At 34.3% G+C, this 21,532-nt stretch overlaps 1 protein-coding gene across 3 annotated transcripts in view; it reads right to left on the reverse strand.

Annotated features, from left to right (window-relative positions):
• The window catches only part of RSRC1 (arginine and serine rich coiled-coil 1), a 440,238-nt gene that overhangs the window by 65,993 nt on the left and 352,713 nt on the right, over positions 1 to 21,532 (reverse strand). For all 3 annotated transcript variants that reach the window (XM_082625184.1, XM_082625183.1, XM_082625182.1), the window contains one exon: positions 2,923 to 2,991. In XM_082625184.1, coding sequence (XP_082481310.1) covers positions 2,923 to 2,991 — 69 coding nt within the window. The remainder of the gene's footprint in view (positions 1 to 2,922; positions 2,992 to 21,532) is intronic.

Raw genomic sequence — 21,532 nt, forward strand, 5'->3', positions numbered from 1 at the left:
GCAGATAACATTTATCTACATTTTAACAATGCTTTCAACCCTGTACTACATACCAGCATGCTGAGAAATTAAGAGATGAATTGTATAAATGATGTAATAGACTGAATTTCTAGTGGCTTATAGGTTAAAAATAAAGGATTATTCTTCTTTCAGATGCAGAAATATACACACATATACGTACAGATGTATCTCAGGTTTCAATTTGCAGCTAGACTAATTATATGAAATAAAATAAATGTAGCTTATACATTAATCATTTTCAGGGAAGTTTAATTTGATAGCATTCAAGTATTTAGACAACCTATAAGAAAAAAATTCTGGAAGCAAACAACAGCAACAAAGAATCTGGCTAGTAATTTACTTTCACCCACAAAATACAGGCAAAGGAAACCCATTTAATGAAACACACCTTTTATCCTTCAAAATTAGTGTCATATAGGTTGTTTTACCAGTAGAATTTTTCTTCAACATTTGTGGTAATAATTTTCCTACGTTTTTTGGATGCACAGAAAATTCAGTGAGCTCAGGTAAAGACTTGATAAATCCATACTAGCAAATATTGATAGTATTTTGAAATTCACTGATTTCTTTTTGAATGGTTGTAACTCTTTAGAGAAACAGTCTAATGAGTGAGGTCCTATCTTAGCGAAAAGACATAACAAAGTTGGGTTATACTTTCAATGATGTTATTTGGAATCAACTGCAAGCTCAAGTTAAGTTACTTAAGCATGGATTTAAAAGAAGGAAGGGTAAACTGGTCATTCATTCGTCCATTCATTCAGTTGTAAAATAATTAAGAAATTGTGTATCTACTACATGCTAGGCATTGTGGATACTAACTAAATCCTCTACAACCTTAAAGTTTATATTCTAGTTAGAATGACACGCTTAAAAAGATGCTAATTAAAACAGCTATGATTGGAGGGTTGTGCTTTTTTTTAAACAATTCTCAGGTACTGAAATGGAAAAGGTTACTGTATATCACAGGCTATGTGCAAGGTCAGTTTGACTTAGTGAATGTCTAAATGAAAAAATATTTTCAAAAGAATTACAATATAACCTTCAGTACCTATAGTTACCTAAATATTTTAAAAATCTTTTAAAAGATGTTTAGAACTAATTTAATGAAAAAAAAAAGAGCGACACCATTAGAAATATCAATTGACATCAATGTAAATGAGGGGTTCTGAAGTATTAAAGTTTCTTTGAGCACTTAAAGCCAGTATTTTAGAACACATTATCAGGCTTCAACTCCTTGAAAGCTTACAGAGGAAACAGTTACTAGGGCAAGCGTTCATATTATATACTTTTTCATAACAATAAATCACCTAGCAATGTCAGTATCTGTGGTTATCACATCAGTGTCATCCGTTTTCAACTGGTTATGACTCGATTAAGATCTGAATTAATGGAATTAGACTAATAACTCTTGCAACATATATATACTGTATTGGTTGATAATAAGTGCCACACTTGTAATTTATAGCACCACAGTGTTCTATAAGCACTATTATGTTATTAATTAGTTACATTGATCAGAATACCACATAACATAGCGGTACTAAAATATTATAATTTGCTTAGACTACTTTGCATCTATTATTATATCTATTTGTACTACGGGTGACCATAAGCATAACTGAAATCAGATAGATTGTTTCCACTAACAATACCAAAATATGCACTTCAGAAAGCCAAAAGAACAGAATTCTACTGAGGATTTTTGCCAGTGGAATTCACTTGTTTTCTTAATACACCATAAAATTAGTTGATCTAGGACAAGAGTATAAAGTCAGGATTTAAGGGGGTCAAATAAGATGAATTCTATATATACATTTATATGTATAAATTAGTTCATATTTAGTTCGAATCTACTTACTTGTAGGGTTCTGCCACCTAAATCTACAGGGTTTTTTTGTTGTTGTTTTTTTGGATTTGCTTTGAGGGTTTGGCTCTGACGGAATGCTGCTATTAAGCATTCTAAACCATCATACTTAAAACATTTTAGGTTCTATAACATCTCAGCTTCCATTTGTAAGTTGGGGGTGTAAATTTTTTCTGTTTGTCATAATAGAAGGTATGCACTAAGGAAAAATTCTCAATTTTCAGATTTAGACAATAGCAGTCAAAACCAGTATTTTGGGACACAGTATCAGGCTTCAACTCCTTGAAAGCTCACAGAGGAAATAGTTATTCTCCTAATTAGCCAGCAGAGTGACATGATTGTCAGTCCAAATGCACCATCCACTAACTGACTGAGAAAGAGTTGCGTGGATCTTGCTTTAAGCACTGTAATTTACAACAGTATATACAAAACCTCTAAGAAGGAAACAGGCGAAATTTTCACTCACATAAATCACAGCAAACTAAAGGGGAAATACAAATTTGTTAGGGGAGATAAAAATGTGTTAGATTTCTTTGTGTAATATTCTTGGGTGGTGGCTTCAATGTTATTTAAAGAAATAATCTACAAAAATTATGATGAATTTCTTAATCTGAATTGTTACCTCTTAACAGCTTTTTTATTTAAAGTCACGTTGGCAAGGGGACTCTTCTTCATCACTGCTAAAATATTTCAAAAATTTCAATCCATTTTTATGACTGATTTCGATAATTTAAGATAAAAGTTAGAAGGAAAGAAACCAACACCAACTCCACTTTATAATTTTATATCTTCCCAGTCTGCCCAGATGCTTATCACTAGGATGCTTATAAACTAATCTTATGCTAGAAAACATCAGTGTCCAAGACATTGAATATAGTGTGATATACTGTGTCACAGTTTAGGTTCGTGAAGTAGCATGAGGTATCCCCTAAAGCGCTTGATTATATTCTATGCTTTATCCAGGGAATGAAGAGAATCATGCAAACAGTGACTCCTCACTATGACTTCTTTGAAACAAAAGGAACACATGTCTTTACCTTCCTCCTTTCTTCTCTTTGCTTCTTCTTCATTTCTTTCTTTGGCTTTCAATGCTTCATCAGCTTTTGCTGAAACAAAAACAATAAAATTTCTGCACTTATTTTATGCCTATATTGTGGATGAAAATACTGGGAAAAGGGAAAATAAATTCATTACATATTTCTTGTGAAGCAGTCAGAAGGAAAAAAAATGGCTCAAAATCTGAAATATACCTTTTACTATCTTTATTCAGACTATTTACAATATTTATTTAGAATCTTTGAAGCTTAATTCAAGATAATCTCTGCACAAAATAGAAAGCGAATTTAAGCAACATAAGTTTAATGATGGCATATAAACTGGGAAAAACTGTTGGTCATTAAAAGTCATCTGATTTGTCAGTGCAATGCACCTGTTTTAAACTTCGGGGGAAAGTTCTTAAGCTACAATACACATTTGAAATATAAGAAGCTTGGTACATCTTTGAAACAGTATCCAATTAGGTAGCATATTATTTTTTTTTCATTGCATATCATAGTAGCAGTTCTTTATTCATGTTATGACAGCATTTGGTAAAAAGAATCTTTTTCCCTCTAGAAACCTCTTCCCTTATTACTTAATTATCTACTAGTTGCTCAACTGCAGGGGTTTTCAAACACTTTACTACAGATGTTAGAGAAGATTAAAAATATACAGCACAGTAACAAGGGACTATCAATATACTCTGTAAATTAATTAAATTTCTGTTCTAGCACATCATTTATTCCAAAGCATTAACGTCTCAAAGGAGCGATTCTCCTTTATTGCCGGCTCACTGCCTGATGAGTGAACTAAGTGAAAATAAGTCTCTAATAGCATTATAGTTGATGGAATATTAAGTTAAAAAAGTATTGCCTTGTCAAAAGAAAAAGAATCAAACTGTGCCAGCATTAAACTTTGGATGAGCCTTTATTATAATGGTAACAGCAATGTAAACCGTGATTTAAAAAATAAAAACACTTACTCTTCAGCTTTTTGCTGCATATATTTTTCCTATGCAAAATCAACATATCCTTTTGAAGTATAAAACCTGGCTTAAAAGAGTAATTTAAAGAAAATACACACCTTATACATAACTATTTTTCTTCAAAAGTTTGATTTTTTACTGTCACCATTGACACTTTCTTAAAATGTAAAACTTATATAATGGTGTTGTGAAGTGTTACATCCAATTACACAGACATCTGTTTCCATTTACAAGCTTTAATACATACTTAGACTGCATTTAAAGTCATGAAATATTAAAACTTTTATGCCACTCTGTATCATTGCAAGCATCTATTAAATTAGATAATAAAAACAAACCACCAGTAATTCTAAAGACTTTTACTTCATTTACACTTTATTCTCCCTGGTAGAAGGACAAGGATAATAGAAATTCCATTTAAATTCAATTTTGGTTATATGTGTAATTGTAGATATACCCCTTGAGTCATGTAAAATGCTCAGCTTATGTTTCCTTCAAATTATCCCGCTCAGATTCACATTCTACTCCTTACAACCGTCTTCAATATGTATTAGCAGAGCTCATTAGACTGAAATTTAATAATGCAAACATCAGGTGGATTTCAAGAACCTCCATTAACAACGTAAGATGGATTGCTTATATATAGCTCTTGGGCCAACTGGGCACAATTTAAATTCAATAAACTACCCTGCCTAAATCTGATTTATCTATTTCACTATGCTGGTTTGTCCTTTCTTACTGATTTGTTGCTATACATGGACAATTCATTGGAATATTGTTTTATATGGTTTTCTTTAAACTGCAAATGGCTCTTGTGCTCTGGTTAAATATTTTATGTGATTGAGCTTCAGGCTGTCAGTCAAGATTCCCAAGTATGTATATGTGTGTATAAATAAAAATACTTTGAATTATGTAAAAATATAAATAATTAATTTTAAAAACACACACTTGAAAATTTTATCAATAATCAGTATGTTCTCTACAATGGATTTGAATGAATTCACTTGAAGAAAATTCATTTATTCAAACTGAGTCATTAGGATAAATTCCTCATCGATTATTAAGGGAATATGGAAGAAATATTCTTTTTTTCCTTTCTGCTTTATGGTATTATATTTAAATGTGAATAAGGAAGAACATATGGTCATTCATACATGACTTAGTTTATCCTAAAATTTTTAATATTCTCTAAATGGTGGCAATCCCATTCTACAGATGGGAGATATGGAATCTCATTAGCTGTACCACAAAATTTGATACCAAAGAACTCAACTGGTAAGTGGTAAGATCTATTCTTACAATTTATGATCAGTCCTTTTGGACTTTACAGCAAATCTATGGTAAAGCATATCATTTACCAAAAGTACTTACATTTCCACTAGCCTTGTACAAAACTTCCAATTCCTTGGCTCTTCCAAACTCCCCAGGCTAACAGTGCCCTCCTGGCTTTGCTTCCTTCCCTACCCAATCTGAACCCCAAGATCATCATTTCAGTTCCACACTTAACAACATCCTCATCTCCCTGATTCCTTTGTTGCTGTGCCAAGCTGCTACCAACACATCTGACCAGTTTTTCTACTTTTGCTGCAGAAGCTCCCTACGAAATGGTATATACATGTTATTGGCTATACTAGAAACCAATGATTTAGAAATTAATCTGGATCCTTCCATGTTGCTTCTTCTTAATCAGCATCCACAGTTGCCTTCCTTACTAAGGAAGTTTCTTACAACTTACTAAGCTTTCTCCACTGCAAGTGCCGATAACCTCACACCAGCTCCCTCGACTCCCTTATATTTTCTCAGCTTCACTCCCATTCACCTCCAAACTTTTATGTTCAACAGTCCTTATTTCTTTTTTTGCCTTGTTTCAGAAAGTAAATCCATCCACTTGTGCTTTAGAACCTACTCCCTTCCATACCCTTTAGGGTTCTTTCTGCTTCTCAAGGTTCAAACTCTTCTCTATCCTCAGACTATATATACATTCAAGTCTCACAAATCCTGTACAATATTTACTCTTCTTTCAACCAGTTACTTCCTTTTCTTGTTCCTGTTAGATTTTGCTCCCATAGCTTTTGTAATGGTCCCTAAAAACTCTATAATAGCCAAATCTAATGGTTATCTCAGTTTTATCCTGCTATAATCTCTCCAATTTTTTTTTTTTAAACAGCTAACCAACCACATCTTTATCAAAATGTTCTCCTAATTCTAACAATCAGCCTTTTTTGGCTGCTGTCTTTTTTACCCACCTTTCATTTCATGGAGTTCTGTTGTTATGCAGCCTTGTAAATAGAAGGTCTAAAATGTAACCCATGTGTCTATCATAGCTCCAGTTCTGGACTCTTTCCAGACGATCAGAACTTTTTTCCCAATTACTTCCTGAATACCTCCACACAGATATTTCAAAATCGTGTTCATGATTGAACTCATAATCTTTCCCTCAAACTTGATCCTCTTTCCTGGGTATTTCCTGTTTTCTCTCAGATTAGAAACCTTTGTGACACTATCCTCCAAATCATATCCTCATGCAATACATCGACTGACCAGGAGTTCCATCAGATTCCACTCCACAGATTATCTCCAGAATCCATCCAGTCCTTTGAATTTTCATTGCCAATATTCATGTTCAGGATCTCATCTCTTTTCACTTTGAATAAGAAAGGAGCTCCTGGGACCTCCCTGGTGGTGCAGTGGTTAAGAATCCGCCTGCCAATGCAGGGGACACGGGTTCCAGCCCTGGTCTGGGAAGATCCCACACGCCGCGGAGCAACTAAGCCCGTGCACCACAACTACTGAGCCTGCGCTCTAGAGCCCGTGAGCCACAACTATTGAGCCCACGTGCTGCAACTACTGAAACCTGCGCGCCTAGAGCCCATGCTCCGTAACAAGAGACGCCACCGCAATGAGAAGCCCATGCACCACAATGAAGAGTAGTCCCTGCTTGCAGAAACTAGAGAAAGCCCGTGCGCAGCAACAAAGACCCAACACAGCCAAAAATAAATAAATAATTTTAAAAAAGGAGCTCCTATTTGATCTATGTACTTTTAATACTACCCCTCTAATGAACCCTTTATATTACCACCAGAGCAAGGAATGTATTCCTTTTATGTATCCCCAGTAGCAAGCACAGTATGTAGAAATGAAATGCTCAACAACTACAAAATAAATAAATCTAGCATTCTAAATACTATCACATCACACTACCTCTGAAGGTGCCCTGCTGTGCAAATATATGTAAATCCAATCTCCTTAGCATACCATCTAAAGCCTTTCACAGTCTGATCTCAATGAACTTTCTAGCCTCATCATTCACCAATTTTTTTTTTTTTTTTGGCCGCGCTGTACTGCATGTGGGATCTTAGTTCCCCCACCAGGATTGAACTCACACCCCCTGCAGTGGAAGTGCGGAGTCTTAACCACTGGACCGCCAGGGAAGTCCATTATTTATCAATTCTACTTCATCACTTCAAGGATGCATGGCCTTGTGGGGCCACACTGCCTTGTGTCTGTATTGCCATGCCTTTGTTCTTGCTGGAGTGCTCACCTCATTTTCTCACTGAGAAAACCTTATCAGAAATTTTTAGTTCAACACCCTCTTCTGTGAAACCTTCCCTGATCAACACCCCTTGTCTTCAAATGGATCTGACTGCTCCCTGCTTTCTTCTTAGGCACTTCAGTGCCTTCCTTATGGAACGAACAATACTTTATTCCTTCCGTAGAGAAAATATGCATCTACTTGGGTGCAGGGCACATAGTAAGTGTGACAGAAATTGTTAAGCATTCTTTAGGCAGACTACATTTTCTAGTCTTTCTTGAACTTCATGAGTCTTTAGGCAGACTATTTCTAGTCTTTCTTGAAGAATACACTAGTATTCAACCAATGAAGTGTGAATATAAGTGTATCATATTTCCATACTTGGCCTATAAAAAACTCCCATACGTCCTCATTCTCTTGCCCTATCCATTGGCTGAACAGAGGACTCATGGAGGGCCAACCACAAGATAAAAGAAATCTGGGTCACCAAATTTCTGCAAGGAGTAGTGCTTTCCTAATGACCTGCATTATATAAGCACAAAACAAATATATATGTATATATAATATATATGTGCATATATATTACTCATTGAAGTATGGCTGATTTACAATATTGTGCTAGTTTCAGGTGTACAGCATAATGATTCAGTATTTTTGCAGGTTATACTCCATTATAGGTTATTACAAGATAATGAGTATAATTCCCTCTGCAATACAGTATATCCTTGTTGTTTATCTATTTTATACACAGTAGTTTGTTTTAAGGCATTGAAATTTGGGGGTTGTTTGTTATAGCAGTTTGTGCACCTTGCCTATCTTATGAGAGGAAATGAACTGAATCAAGAATATGAAAAGACTGACAAGGTATTCAACTCATCTCCTACTTTCAAAAGGACTATATTAATATTCCCAGAGAAAAATTTTTTATAAGGGTTTAACAACCCTCATTCAGAAGTTCTTTTCTATAGGTAGTCCATTTTCTGACACTGCACCACAGTGAACAGACCAGAAATGTTGAGGAATTCTTAGAAAACAGAAAGCAGATGGGATCAGATCTATGGAGAAATGATTAGAGGAAATCACAGCCCAATCATATTCAGAAGACTATACAGACATTGGACAAGGTCCAGGGATGCTTTTATTTTAGAGTCAGTGCAGACCAGGAAGAAGGTAGGCCTGCGGCAAATGTCAAATGGGAAATTAGACTGGAGCAGCTGAACAATGGCACCTTCCTGTATACGGTAAGAATGGGTATAGGCAGTGTTTGACCACAGGTTAAAGCAGTGAGTGTAGAAGGTGTTAGGCCCAGTGAAGCAAGGGCTGATAATTACTAACTCCCAAAAGGGATGACAAGTTACTAATGTGTCCTTACCAGCAACACATCTTTCCCCTGATACAATCAACGGAGACTGGGTATAATGAGCGGAAATGGCAGAATTACAGGGATTGTCAAATATAAAGATGAATGACCAACCTAGAACTACCAGACATTCAAGGAAAACCAATCCCTTGAGACAAAACGAACAAAACAACACAAACAACAATTACACTTTAGAACAACTAAACAGAGGAATGAGAGTTAATAAGGCAAACAGTATATATAATACCCTTAAAGTGATTTGAGAAGATATTAATTGCAACTTGGAAATTAAATTTTGATGATCAAAATAAAACTCCATACATGAGCTGAAGAGCAGGATGAATATAGCTGAAGATTAAATGAGTGTATTATAAGGTCTAATGAGGAATTTTCCCTGAATGAAGTAAAAAAGAACAAAGAGATTTACATATAAGAGGAAAATGAAGAGATGACATCATCATCATCATCAAAGTTAACATTTATTGAAGGCTTACTATATGCCTTTGTGTTTGTATGCATGTGTGTATACCACTTATTCTCATACTGGCTCTATCGCTATTTTACAGAGGAGTAAACTGAAGTAAAGTAGAGAAGAAAAGTAACTTTTTCAAGGTCATAGAGGTAGAAGCACAGAAGATCTCTATGTTCCAACATCCATCTAAGAAGATACTGAGATAGATTTGTATGTATTGATGATATGGAAAGATCTTCAACACAAATATTAATAATAAAAAAGCAGGTTGAATAGCAATATATAGCAGGATCCCATTTACTGAACAAAACAAAGTACGTGAATATATATGTAAATGAATAAAAAGAGGACAGGAAGTATGCATGGAAAACACTTAATTTACTTGCCTAAGCTAGAATGTGGCAGAGCAGGGTTTCTACCCAAATCCAACAGGTGTGCCCTTTATTATATTACCCTTATTTAAAAATATATATGTACCCTAATACTCCATCTACAAACTTAAGAAAATTATTCTCTCAATATATTGAAGTTTTGTGATACTCTAATATCAGTTTTGGAACCCAGAGAGAAATGTTCTAATGAACTGCAAATAAAAACATCGAGAAAAATGTATATCTCGGCTTATTTCAGTTTAATATAATTCTTAGTGTTTTTCACACTAACACTAAGAAAATGACCAAGACACTAGGGTATTTCATAGGCACTGCCATGTCAAAATATCTTAAGCAAGATTGTAAAACAGGATGATTTATAATCAGGATACTAGTATTATATCTAGCATTGTCCATCGCATCCTTCACATATATATGGACTTCACTGGATTAGTTATAAATATACATTTGAGAAATTTTTCTAATATTTTTTTATTTCCACTACATATACTATTTACCTTGGCACATGTTGATTCAGTTCAAATGTTGTCATAGGCTTTAAAACAAAATGTGAGTAAAACAGATATGATATAAACAAACAATAAAGAGTCATTTCCCAAAAAACTCTAAGTAAGGGTGTTTTATCTAGGTAAGTTATTACTCTGCATATTTTACTGATGAAGAAATAAAGGGCCCAAGAAAGTTAAATAATTAGCGAAAGGTCAGAATGACTAAGATTCAGAGCCTGTAAATTCTAGTTTAATGCTTTTTTTAAAAGCCTATTTCTTACCTATTCACTCACTTGGAAGCAAACAGTAACCAAAATTAGAGAATAATAAACTGCTTCCATGCATAAGTTACTATTTATAGAGAAACTTTTACCTGAATATACTTTATTCAAAATCACATGGGAACACTGTTTGCAGATGACATGATACTATGCATACAGAATCCTAAAGATGCTACCAGAAAACTACTAGAGCTAATAAATGAATTTGGTAAAGTAGCAGGATACAAAATTAATGCACAGAAATCTCTTGCAGTCCTATACACTAATCATGAAAAATCTGAAAGAGAAATTAAGGAGACACTCCCATTTACCATTGCAACAAAAAGAATAAAATACCTAGGAATAAACCAAACCTACAGAAGGAGACAAAAGACCTGTATGCAGAAAACTATAAGACACTGATAAAAGAAATTAAAGATGACACAACCAGATGGAGAGATATAACGTGTTTTTGGACTGGAAGAATCAACATTGTAAAAATGACTCTACTACCCAAAGCAATCTACAGATTCAATGCAATCCCTATCAAACTACCATGGCATTTCTCACAGAACTAGAACAAAAAATTTCACAATTTGTATGGAAACACAAAGGACCCAGAATAGCCAAAGCAGTCTTGAGAAAGAAAAACAGAACTGGAGGAATCAGGTTCCCTGACTTCAGACTATACTACAAAGCTACAGTAATCAAGACAGTATGGTACTGGCACAAAAACAGAAATATAGATCAATGGAAAAGGATAGAAAGCCCAGAGATAAAACCACGCACATATGGTCACCTTAACTTTGATAAAGGAGGCAAGAATATACAGTGGAGGAAAGACAGCCTCTTCAATAAGTAGTGCTGGGATAACTGGACAGCTACATGTAAAAGAATGAAATTAGAACACTACCCAACACCATACACAGAAATAAACTCAAAATGGATTAAAGACCTAAATGTAAGGCCAGACACTATGAAACTCAGAGGAAAACATAGGCAGAACACTCTATGACATAAATCACAGCAAGATCCTTTTTGACCCACCTCCTAGAGAAATGGAAATAAAAACAAAAATAAACAAATGGGACCTAATGAAACTTAAACGATTTTGTACAGCAGAGGAAACCATAAACAAGACGAAAAGACAACCCTCAGAATGGGAGAAAATATTTGCAAATGAAGCAACTGACAAAGGATTAATCTCCAAAATTTACAAGCAGCTCATGCAGCTCAATATCAAAAAAACAAACAACCCAATCCAAAATGGACAGAAAACCTAAACAGACATTTCTCAAAAGAAGATATACAGATTGCCAACAAACACATGAAAGGATGCTCAATATCACTAACCATTAGAGAAATGCAAATCAAAACTACAACGAGGTATCACCTCACACCAGTCAGAATGGCCATCATCAAAAAATTTACAAACAATAAATGCTGGAAAGGGTGTGGAGAAAAGGGAACCCTCATACACTGTTGGTGGGAATGTAAATTGATACAGCCACTATGGAGAACAGTAAGGAGGTTCCTTAAAACACTAAAAATAGAACTATCATACGACCCAGCAATCCCACTACTGGGCATATACCCTGAGAAAACCATAATTCAAAAGGAGTCATGTACCACAATGTTCACTGCAGCTCTATTTACAATAGCCAGGACATGGAAGCAACCTAAGTGTCCATCGACAGATGAATGGATAAAGAAGATGTGGCACATATATACAATGGAATATTACTCAGCCATAAAAAGAAACGAAATTCAGTTATTTGTAGTGAGGTGATGGACCTAGAGTCTGTCATACAGAGTGAAATAAGTCAGAAAGCGAAAAACAAATACCGTATCCTAACACATATATACGGACTCTAAAAAAAAAAAGGTCATGAAGAACCTAGGGGTAAGACGGGAATAAAGACGCAGACCTACTAGAGAATGGACTTGAGGATACAGGGAGGGGGAAGGGTAAGCTGTGACAAAGTGAGGGAGTGGCATGGACATATATACCCTACCAAACGTAAAACAGGTAGCTAGTGGGAAACAGTTGCATAGCACAGGGAGATCAGCTCAGTGCTTTGTGACCACCTAAAGGGGTGGGATAGGGAGGGTGGAAGGAAGGGAGATGCAAGAGGCAAGAGATATGGGGATATATGTATATGTATAACCGATTCACTTTGTTATAAAGCAGAAACTAACACACCATTATAAAGCAATTATACTCCAATAAAAATGTTAATAAATAAATAAATAAATAAATAAATAAATAAATAAATAAATGAAGGTGGTGGTCTGTGTTTTATGGGAAGAAATTTATAAAAATATGTGACAAATTATATTAATTTTGAATCAACGGTGGCATATATGCCTTTAAGTAAATCATTATAGATCTAACAACTTGGTTGAAAAAAGGACAAAAATTTTGAATCCAAGGAAATGAAATTACTAGGAACATCAGAATTGCAAAGGCCTTATTTTTCTTTACTTATTTGAAAACAGCAACCCCCAGAGGTTTCTAGAAGTCTAGATATGAACTTAAAATGACAACAGAGGAAAAAAAAACATTTAGACAATAGACTTGTATTAGATAAGAAACAAGAATGACTTTCAGAAAGAATAAAATTATAATTAATATAAACATGTAATGTTAAAAGACTCCTAATAGGCTGTGATCTTGAAGGCTTTTTCTCAGATGTTTTTGCTGGGTTTTACCTATAGTTCTTGTACTTATCGAGACCTCAACACAGTAGATAACCTAAAAACTCACTAGCTAACACTATCAAATTCATTGATAAAATTGCTCATGGACATAGCTGCTCCTTCTGCATATTTAAAGCTTATATAGCTATAGTTATAATATTAGCTTCCCCAGTGCCTCTGCCTCTTTTGCACACAGAGCATAGAAGAGAACATATCAATACAAATGCACACAAAACAAATACATGCATTGACAGACATAAACTGTCTTGCATGGTGAAAGAAAACAATTAAAAAAAACAAGTGTACATGTAAAAATGTTCGGTCATGTCTTGTATTTGAAATGAATATTCTGAATCTGCCTCAAACAGCATCAGGTTCAACAGTAACTACAACTGAAAAACTATTTCACAAACATGAAACTGAAATGACTGCATAGCTACTGCAAAAAAAAAAAAAAAAGCCATCATTCATCAACAGTAAATGCCCTAGAAATATTAATTTTTGCTAGATCACCTTACAAGCAGGTTTTTTTCATTAGTTCCTTCAAGTGTCCATCCAAAACAGATTTACAAACCAGATAAAACAGATGACACAGAAAATTCTCCAGCAGAATACTGTACCCTAATCACCGAGCTACATGCTGAGGATTGAGAGATGAAGAAGTTTAAAGACAAGACAGGGAGGGAAACGTAAAACCAAACACACACCTGTATACAGGTACTTTGGAAGTAATGAAGAAAGAGAATATGGTCAGGGAAGGCTTCTAGGAAGAGGTGATACTTGGGCTGCCCATTGTAGGATAAGTGTTAGGAGGACAGGACAATCATTTGGTTCATGAAGTCTAAATGAACCAGCTCAATTATATTTTATGTTTTATTTTACGGTTACAATCCAGTTCAGAAGGGCCTTGGAATAAACAGTAGTAGAAAGCCAGGAGGTATGCTGTCACAGTCTCCAAGGGACATTTAACCAGGGACAGTGCTATATCCCTAAAGGGTGTTGCCTAGTGCCAGAGAGACCTTATCAATTCAAAATGACAAGGCAAGAATGAAGTTACAGTAAAAATCATATGCAGTGCAAATTCTCAGCAAATCATAAATGTCTGGAGCTAGAAGGAATCTTTGAGATTACACATGGAATACTAATTTCTCATTATGCTTCATTTAAACAAGGTTCCACAGTGGAATCAGACTGGGTAATACACTACTGAATCTTCCCTCCTGGAAAGCTACAATGCTCATCAACAAATTTAAAGCTAAGAGATATTCTATAGGTAGAAAAACCTGTTTAACTTAGTTTAGCCTGTGTTTCCCCAACTTAGTTTTTTACCAAAGAATGATTCTTCTCCTGCAATATAAATAAACAAAGAAATACTTTGGGGGGCTTCCCTGGTGGCACAGTGGTTGAGAGTCCACCTGCGGATGCAGGGGACACGGGTTCGTGCCCCGGTCCGTGAAGATCCCACATGCTGCGGAACGGCTAGGCCCATGAGCCATGGCCGCTGAGCCTGCACACCGGAGCCTGTGCTCCGCAACGGGAGATGCCACAACAGTGAGAGGCCCGCGTACAAAAAAAAAAAAAAAAAAGAATATACTTTGGGAAATGCTAATCTAGTCTAATGCTTCCACCAACTTATTTTAATTTTTCCCTAACTCACATTTTGAGGTATAAAAGTATTTCATCATATAAAATTATTTTATTTTTCTTTTTTTAAAAACACCTACCATTTGAATATTTGGAGACAGGGACCATTACTTCTAAAGCATAATTATCCTGAAGTCTAGAAATGATTCTGTAGAATCTCATGCTTTAAGTTATATATAACTCAAAAGATCATTAACATTTACTTCTGCAAATTGTTAAAACAGTAATAAATGGTGGTGACGGTAAAAAATTATGGATGCAATGAAAATGACAAATGGAAAACTAAAAATTTATATAGCATCTTCTAATCCTTTTCTACTTTTTTAGCACCAGTGTGGGAGTATAAATATTTGGAACATATTGCATGATTTGGGTTTGTTTGCTTTTATATAAAATTCCCTTTTGTATACTTTGTAATAGCTCCCAAAGTAAAAGCTTTTTTTTTCACTATTTTAACCTATGTCATGTCTTCTGGATTTTCTCTTAATTCTTATACCCCCAAGTGGGCTTAAAGATTACCCCATACTTGCAAGCGTCTACTTTATGTGCCCTTTCTTTTTATTCTGTTGGAAATTTTTCTATGTCATTTATTAGAAAAGCTTTGATGATCAATTTCACTGGTGAGCGACAGACTGAGTATGCTCAACAGATGTGCTGGTCTAATGCAGCTGTGCGAATATCCTAATGATCTTCACTTGAATAGGCATTTTTCTTCTCAACACTCCTGCTGAAATCCATGAGCATTCCAATGGCAAGGAAGGAATCAAATAGATCTAATTACAATTTAAGATGAAAACGAAGAGCGCTAATAGTTTTTTTTTTTTTGGTAATGTGTAAAATCCTATAGCCTTCTGCCCATGCTTATATTTCTCTTCTCCAGTTGTGTTGATGCCTGATGCTTACCCAACTTCCCATTCTGTAACCTGAATAAACTGCTTAGCCACAGTAGTTAGAATGTCATTTACTAAAATCTAAGAACAAGTTTTTAAAAATTGAAAACAATCCAATAATAACAAGATGGGGATACAGAATTCCTGTGATGTCTAGTCTGTCAAAGAAAAGCAGTGCTGAATTTTTTTTTTCTTTTTTACAGAATGCTGATATGGAAAATAAAAATAACTTCATCATTCGTGTTCCTTTGACTTACAGCACATCCATCAACTGGATGTCAGTTTGAAGTCAGCTGGCCACCATTATAACCCCCATTCCAAGAAAGATGTTTCAGCATTTCAGAAAAACTCTGGGGTTAGGAGCTACAGAACTATTCCCTTTGAGAGGAATCATATCCAAGACTCACTAAGTGATTTGTAATGCTTATTCTTTTCAGTAACTTCAGATACACTATCAATGCATATTTTTAAAGAATAACTAAAGGTAAGCAATCCTTTTAAAAATAAGGACCACAGTCCAGAAATGACAATGCTTAACTGTACATGTCAGAAATCAATGATGAGATGCAATAGTTTTCCATATCAAAAAAATTACGCCATTATGTCTTTTCCTAACTTTTACTTTTCTCTTACATTACAAAGGGTGTTTCTTTTTTTAAAAATAGAATTATATATTTTAATGTATATCATTTGTTTTCATGGCTTCAATTCCTGAGGGGAAACAAAAACTTAGGCAGGCCTATTATGTCAGTCATTGTGCTAAGTATTTTAAGATAGAGCTATTCCACAGAATTCTCACACTATAATAACTTTGTAAAAACAGTATGGAAATAACTTGTATAAAACAAGTCTAATCCTACTAATGCTTCTTAATGAGGATAGTTAATTTGTTCTTTTTTAGTTAAATTATTAAGTTAGAAAGGTCATGAATGAAATGACATTGTAAAATAAGTATGAAAGCAAATAATTTAGGGTGAAATTGCTGTGCTATTAATAGATATTTTGAAGTTGACTGTTTTCTTTCAGGAATATGAAATGCTCAGTATTTAAGTGCATGCCATGACTTTGGTTGCCTCAACTTGAGAGACTCATCATTTAAGTCTGAGGCCAATAGCTGGATTTCAGTGCTTTAATACATACATCTCTATACTAAAAATGCTAACACCTCTGATAAAATGCAGACTTCCATTGCTGAGTCCACAAATTTTCCCCAAAGGAGTTTTATGCCATGTCCTGATTTAATCCTGCTAAAAGTATGTTTTAAATGCACTTTTATATACCACATCCTGATAGAGGGGGTTGTATGATTGCCCTACTAATTGGGATGCCCTATAATGCTAAGGAATACCACAAATTCAATTCAAAATTAATAAAGCAGGCTTTGTTGAATGACAAACTGAAGCACCCTGGAGGCGTGACCTGGTTTTGGAATGATCTCTGAGATTACTATTCCCCAGATCTGTGAAAATTAGGCACATAATGAAACTGTTGCATTTACTCTCCAGGGTGAACTGTAAACTGGACCAAGGTATGACATTTACTGCCTATTAATGAAGAGGCATGTTCTTTTCTCTCATGTGATAGGTGAATTAAACAACAGCAGTACAGTTTAAGGTAGAAGAAATAAGGAAAGAAAATCAATATCCCTAAAAATCACAGTCATGATCTATACCAATATTCAGGCAACTGAATTCAGTCCCAAACAGAAACAAGTGAATATAAACGAATTAAAGATCACAGAAATAATAAGCCAGAATTTTCCTGATTAGAAATGAATAAGAAATGTAAAAAATATATAAGAAATTTAAGATCTATGTAAGAAACTTCACAAGCATTTCTTTCTATTGTAGGCAAATTTCTACTAGCAAGTCCATGTACTTCATTAATAAAGTATACTATATGTAAAAACATAAAGGTCTTCAGCAGTCTTTACATTGTTTTGAGGATAAAAGACATTATATCTATATGTTTTTATAGGCAATAAAATAAAATACATAGATCAAACAGAAGAAATTGATATATTCAGGAAAATGGAAATATAGTACTCTTGAAAATTTTCTCTTATTTCAATTCTATATGGCACTGTTGAAACAAGAGAAATACTTTCAACAATATTACAATATAAAAGCAGAATCAAAGAAAATTTTATAGTGAAGATCTTGTAACCATGTTATCAGGATATGATGGTGAGAATTTGTCCTCCAAAACTGGAATGCTGCATTAAAAAAGAGACACTACTGGTGACTTTCTAGTCTCAGTTTTAGTCATTATCAATATTTAACAACCTCTATTTTGTTGCTAGATATTTTCAAGTAGGCATTAAGTTATTATAATTTTATTTAAGGTAGTGGGAAACTTTAGCATGTATCAGCATCACATGGAAAGTTGTTAAAACAGATTCCTGGCCCGAGGTGGGCTGAGATTTTTGCATTAAAAAAACAAAAACAAAAACATATTTTTTACTTAGAAATACAGAATTTTAGGGCTTCCCTGGTGGCGCAGTGGTTGAGAGTCCGCCTGCCAATGCAGAGGACACGGGTTTGAGCCCTGGTCCGGGAGGATCCCACGTGCCGCGGAGCAACTCAGCCCACACGCCACAATGGCGGAGCCTGCGCTCTAGAGCCCGTGAGCCACAACTACTGAGCCCACGTGCTGCAACTACTGAAGCCCACACGCCTGGAGCCCCTGCTCTGCAAGGGGAGAAGCCACCGCAGTGAGAAGCCCACGCACCACAAGGAAGAACCAAAGCAGCCAAAAATAAATAAATTAAAAAAAAAAAAGAAATACAGAATTTTAAATTAATTTTATCCCAATGTGATTTTTTTTTTTTTTGGTGGACTCAGGAGTTACTTAGAATGATGTTTTTAAAATGGCAAGCTATTTGGTGTTATTTATACTCAGGTCTAATTTAATTTCATTCTCATGAAAGACTGTAATGTATATGATAATTTTTGATATATGTTTATGTTTATTTTCTTAACTAATGTATGGTCAATTTTTTAAATGTTTAATCAGCATTTGAAAAGAATATATATCCCCTAACTCTTGAATTCAGGGTCTCATACGTGTTTATCAGAGCAAGTAAATCTATTAGCTTGTTGTTGTTTTGCTAAATATATCTCCTATCATGATGGCAGGATTCAAAGTTTACCCTTGCAATTGTGTCAATATTTGCTTTATATATTTTGAGACTATGTTATCAGATGTACACAAACCAGATGCAATCATCTGATGCAAATCACTAACACAGTGTACTCTGAAGAAGGGGCTTAACAGTTTAATGAAGTAAACATAGGAATCAAACAAATCAAAATGATCTATAAAAGGAAAAAATATTTTTACCCAGTGAAGGGTATGCTGAATAAGGATTCAAGAAGCCACATTCTTATGCCAATTAAACTACTGTCCTATTAAGTAAATTTGAAAAAGTGCCTGAGAAATCCCAATAGCAAGATATAGATAATATTATCAATCTTTCTCTTCTTTTTAGAACAATATGTTGGGGGGATTTTCTCTTTTTATTCTGTCATTTATAGAATTATAGATCTTCTAAAATATTTTGAAGGGACTTTGCTTCTCTAGCTCATCACTAACCACAGCACTCAACATACTGCTGTATAGTAGATGCTCAATAAACATATGACTCAATGAAGATTGCCAAGAAGCCAAGAGATGAAAATCTACCTCATATCCCTGATTTAGAGAAGCACAGAAATTGAGAGATTTATAGAGAACAGCATAATGATTAAAACTTGTCTTGAATAATTTTGGTTTGTTTAGTGAAGGCACTCCTGGACCAGTTCCTTCTCCTTGTCTAAAGAGCCCCTGAAGACTGGAAGCCAAGCAAAGACATTCAGACTACTTTTCTGAGGGGATCTGAAGTAGAAAAGTATTACTTTTGCAATGTAGGCTCAGTGGAAACCATCATCTTCCCAAGAAAGTGCTCTCAAAAAATGGTCAGAAAACCTCATTTTCCTTAGTATGACCTACAGAATCCTTCACTAAGTGGTCCCAGCCTTTATTTCCCAGTCAGCCACCACTCCATCCCATATGCTTTATTCTCCAAACACTAAGAACTTATTCAATTTGGTAAATATACCACACTCTTTCACAATTCTGTGCTTTTTTCTCTTCTTTTTTTGGTACCCTAGGTTTGGAAGGTCTTACTCACTTTTTAAATGCTACATTTTATGAGAATCCTTTCCTAACTCTAGACAGAGTTAGTTGCTCTGGTAGTACCTCTATTTTGGCACTAATCACATTATATTGTAATCATATGTTTAACTATATTTGTTTCTTATTCACCTTTGCATCATCAAAACTCAGTTCAGTGCCAATGAACGTTTACTAAATCAAACATTTATCAGATCATTTTCAATTTTTCAAAAAAGTAAAAAAAACACTGGTAAGAAAATGAGCTATTTATAATAGCTGAAAGCATTTTTAGCTTCAAAATAGCACTTATTTATACTGATGTCTCGTTACATATAACACACTACCCCAAGAATATGGTATAATAATATATTGCATCGGATCCCCAACCAAAAGCTTTTAGATATGTAAAACAAAAGGACTGAAAGACATTTATGAGAATATGATATCTTCTACACCATTATCTGTTAATGAAATGGCTAAAATCAGAACATAATGAATTACTGAGAGGTATTGTAGCAGAGGGGTAAAGGAATGGATTCTAAAGCCAAACTGTCTGAGTTCGAATCCTGGCTCTACCCAGTTACTAGCTAAGAGACCAAGACAAGCATCTTAACTTCTCCGTGCCTCAGTTAATTCACCTGAAAATGTTTATGATGTATGTTTATGATGTAATTTATACATTTTAATAGATTTACAAGTTTTCAGTAAGTAAATCCTTTCTTTGCCACAAAATATCATTTAAAGAAATATGCATTAAGTATATGTAATGTGGTTTCTTTGATATTTCAGAGAAATTGTATAGAATATAAAATGGGTCTATTTAAACTGAGGAAGAGAATATGTTTATATATATATATCTCTCTTCACTTCATATACTTGAAACACAAATTTAAAAATGGATAGTTTAACATGGTATTATTTCACATTACAAATCAGTAGACTCAGCATTTTTATATATAACAATACCATTTTCGTTTCAAGTGCATATGACTGGCACAAATTATTTTCCAAATATTTTTGAGTTATGATAAAGTATAACCTCATTAAAGACAAATATCAGTATATTTTATCATAAAAGGCTAAAAAAGTTTGAGACATTTAAAGAATTTTATACAAAATCTTCATTCTGATTTCAAACTATTTTCAATACCTTGAACTTTCTGTAGAACATACTATCACCTTTTACTATCTTAAGTTTACACCTAGAAGAGCATAATTTTAAAAACTTTACCCATTTATTGTATTTTGTTGAAGGCAGTGCTTTCAGAGATTAAGTGAACAGAAGTATTTATGTTTCACTAATAATATTTGTTTTGAAAATTTGTAAAACAAAATATGATGAATAAATGAACCTGTGTGGACTTATATTATTGGATTTTTCTCCTTTGTGAATTTCTTATCAGCAAAATATATGCATAATAAACTAGAGCTGAGGTTACAGCCTACCACAGATTAAATATACTGTAGTAAACATACAGCACCTAAATGTCACTAGGTGGCGCAACAAGAATAATTTATCTTTCTGCTTCTCCTACAGTCTGTTGGAATGTTAACAAACGGAATGACAAGAGGACAAAGTATTCAACATCAGTGTTTGTAGAATTCTTACCTAAACTATATTATATTTTTAATCTGTACTAGAATTGAATTCCTTTATAGTAATAAAATAATTTTTATCATAAAGGAAACTTTGGCACGGTGAATACGGTTTTATTTTTCTACTGGCTATTT

Source organism: Mesoplodon mirus, assembly GCF_964341445.2.
Source record: "Mesoplodon mirus genome assembly, chromosome: 6".
In the NCBI taxonomy this organism is placed as follows: domain Eukaryota; kingdom Metazoa; phylum Chordata; class Mammalia; order Artiodactyla; family Ziphiidae; genus Mesoplodon; species Mesoplodon mirus.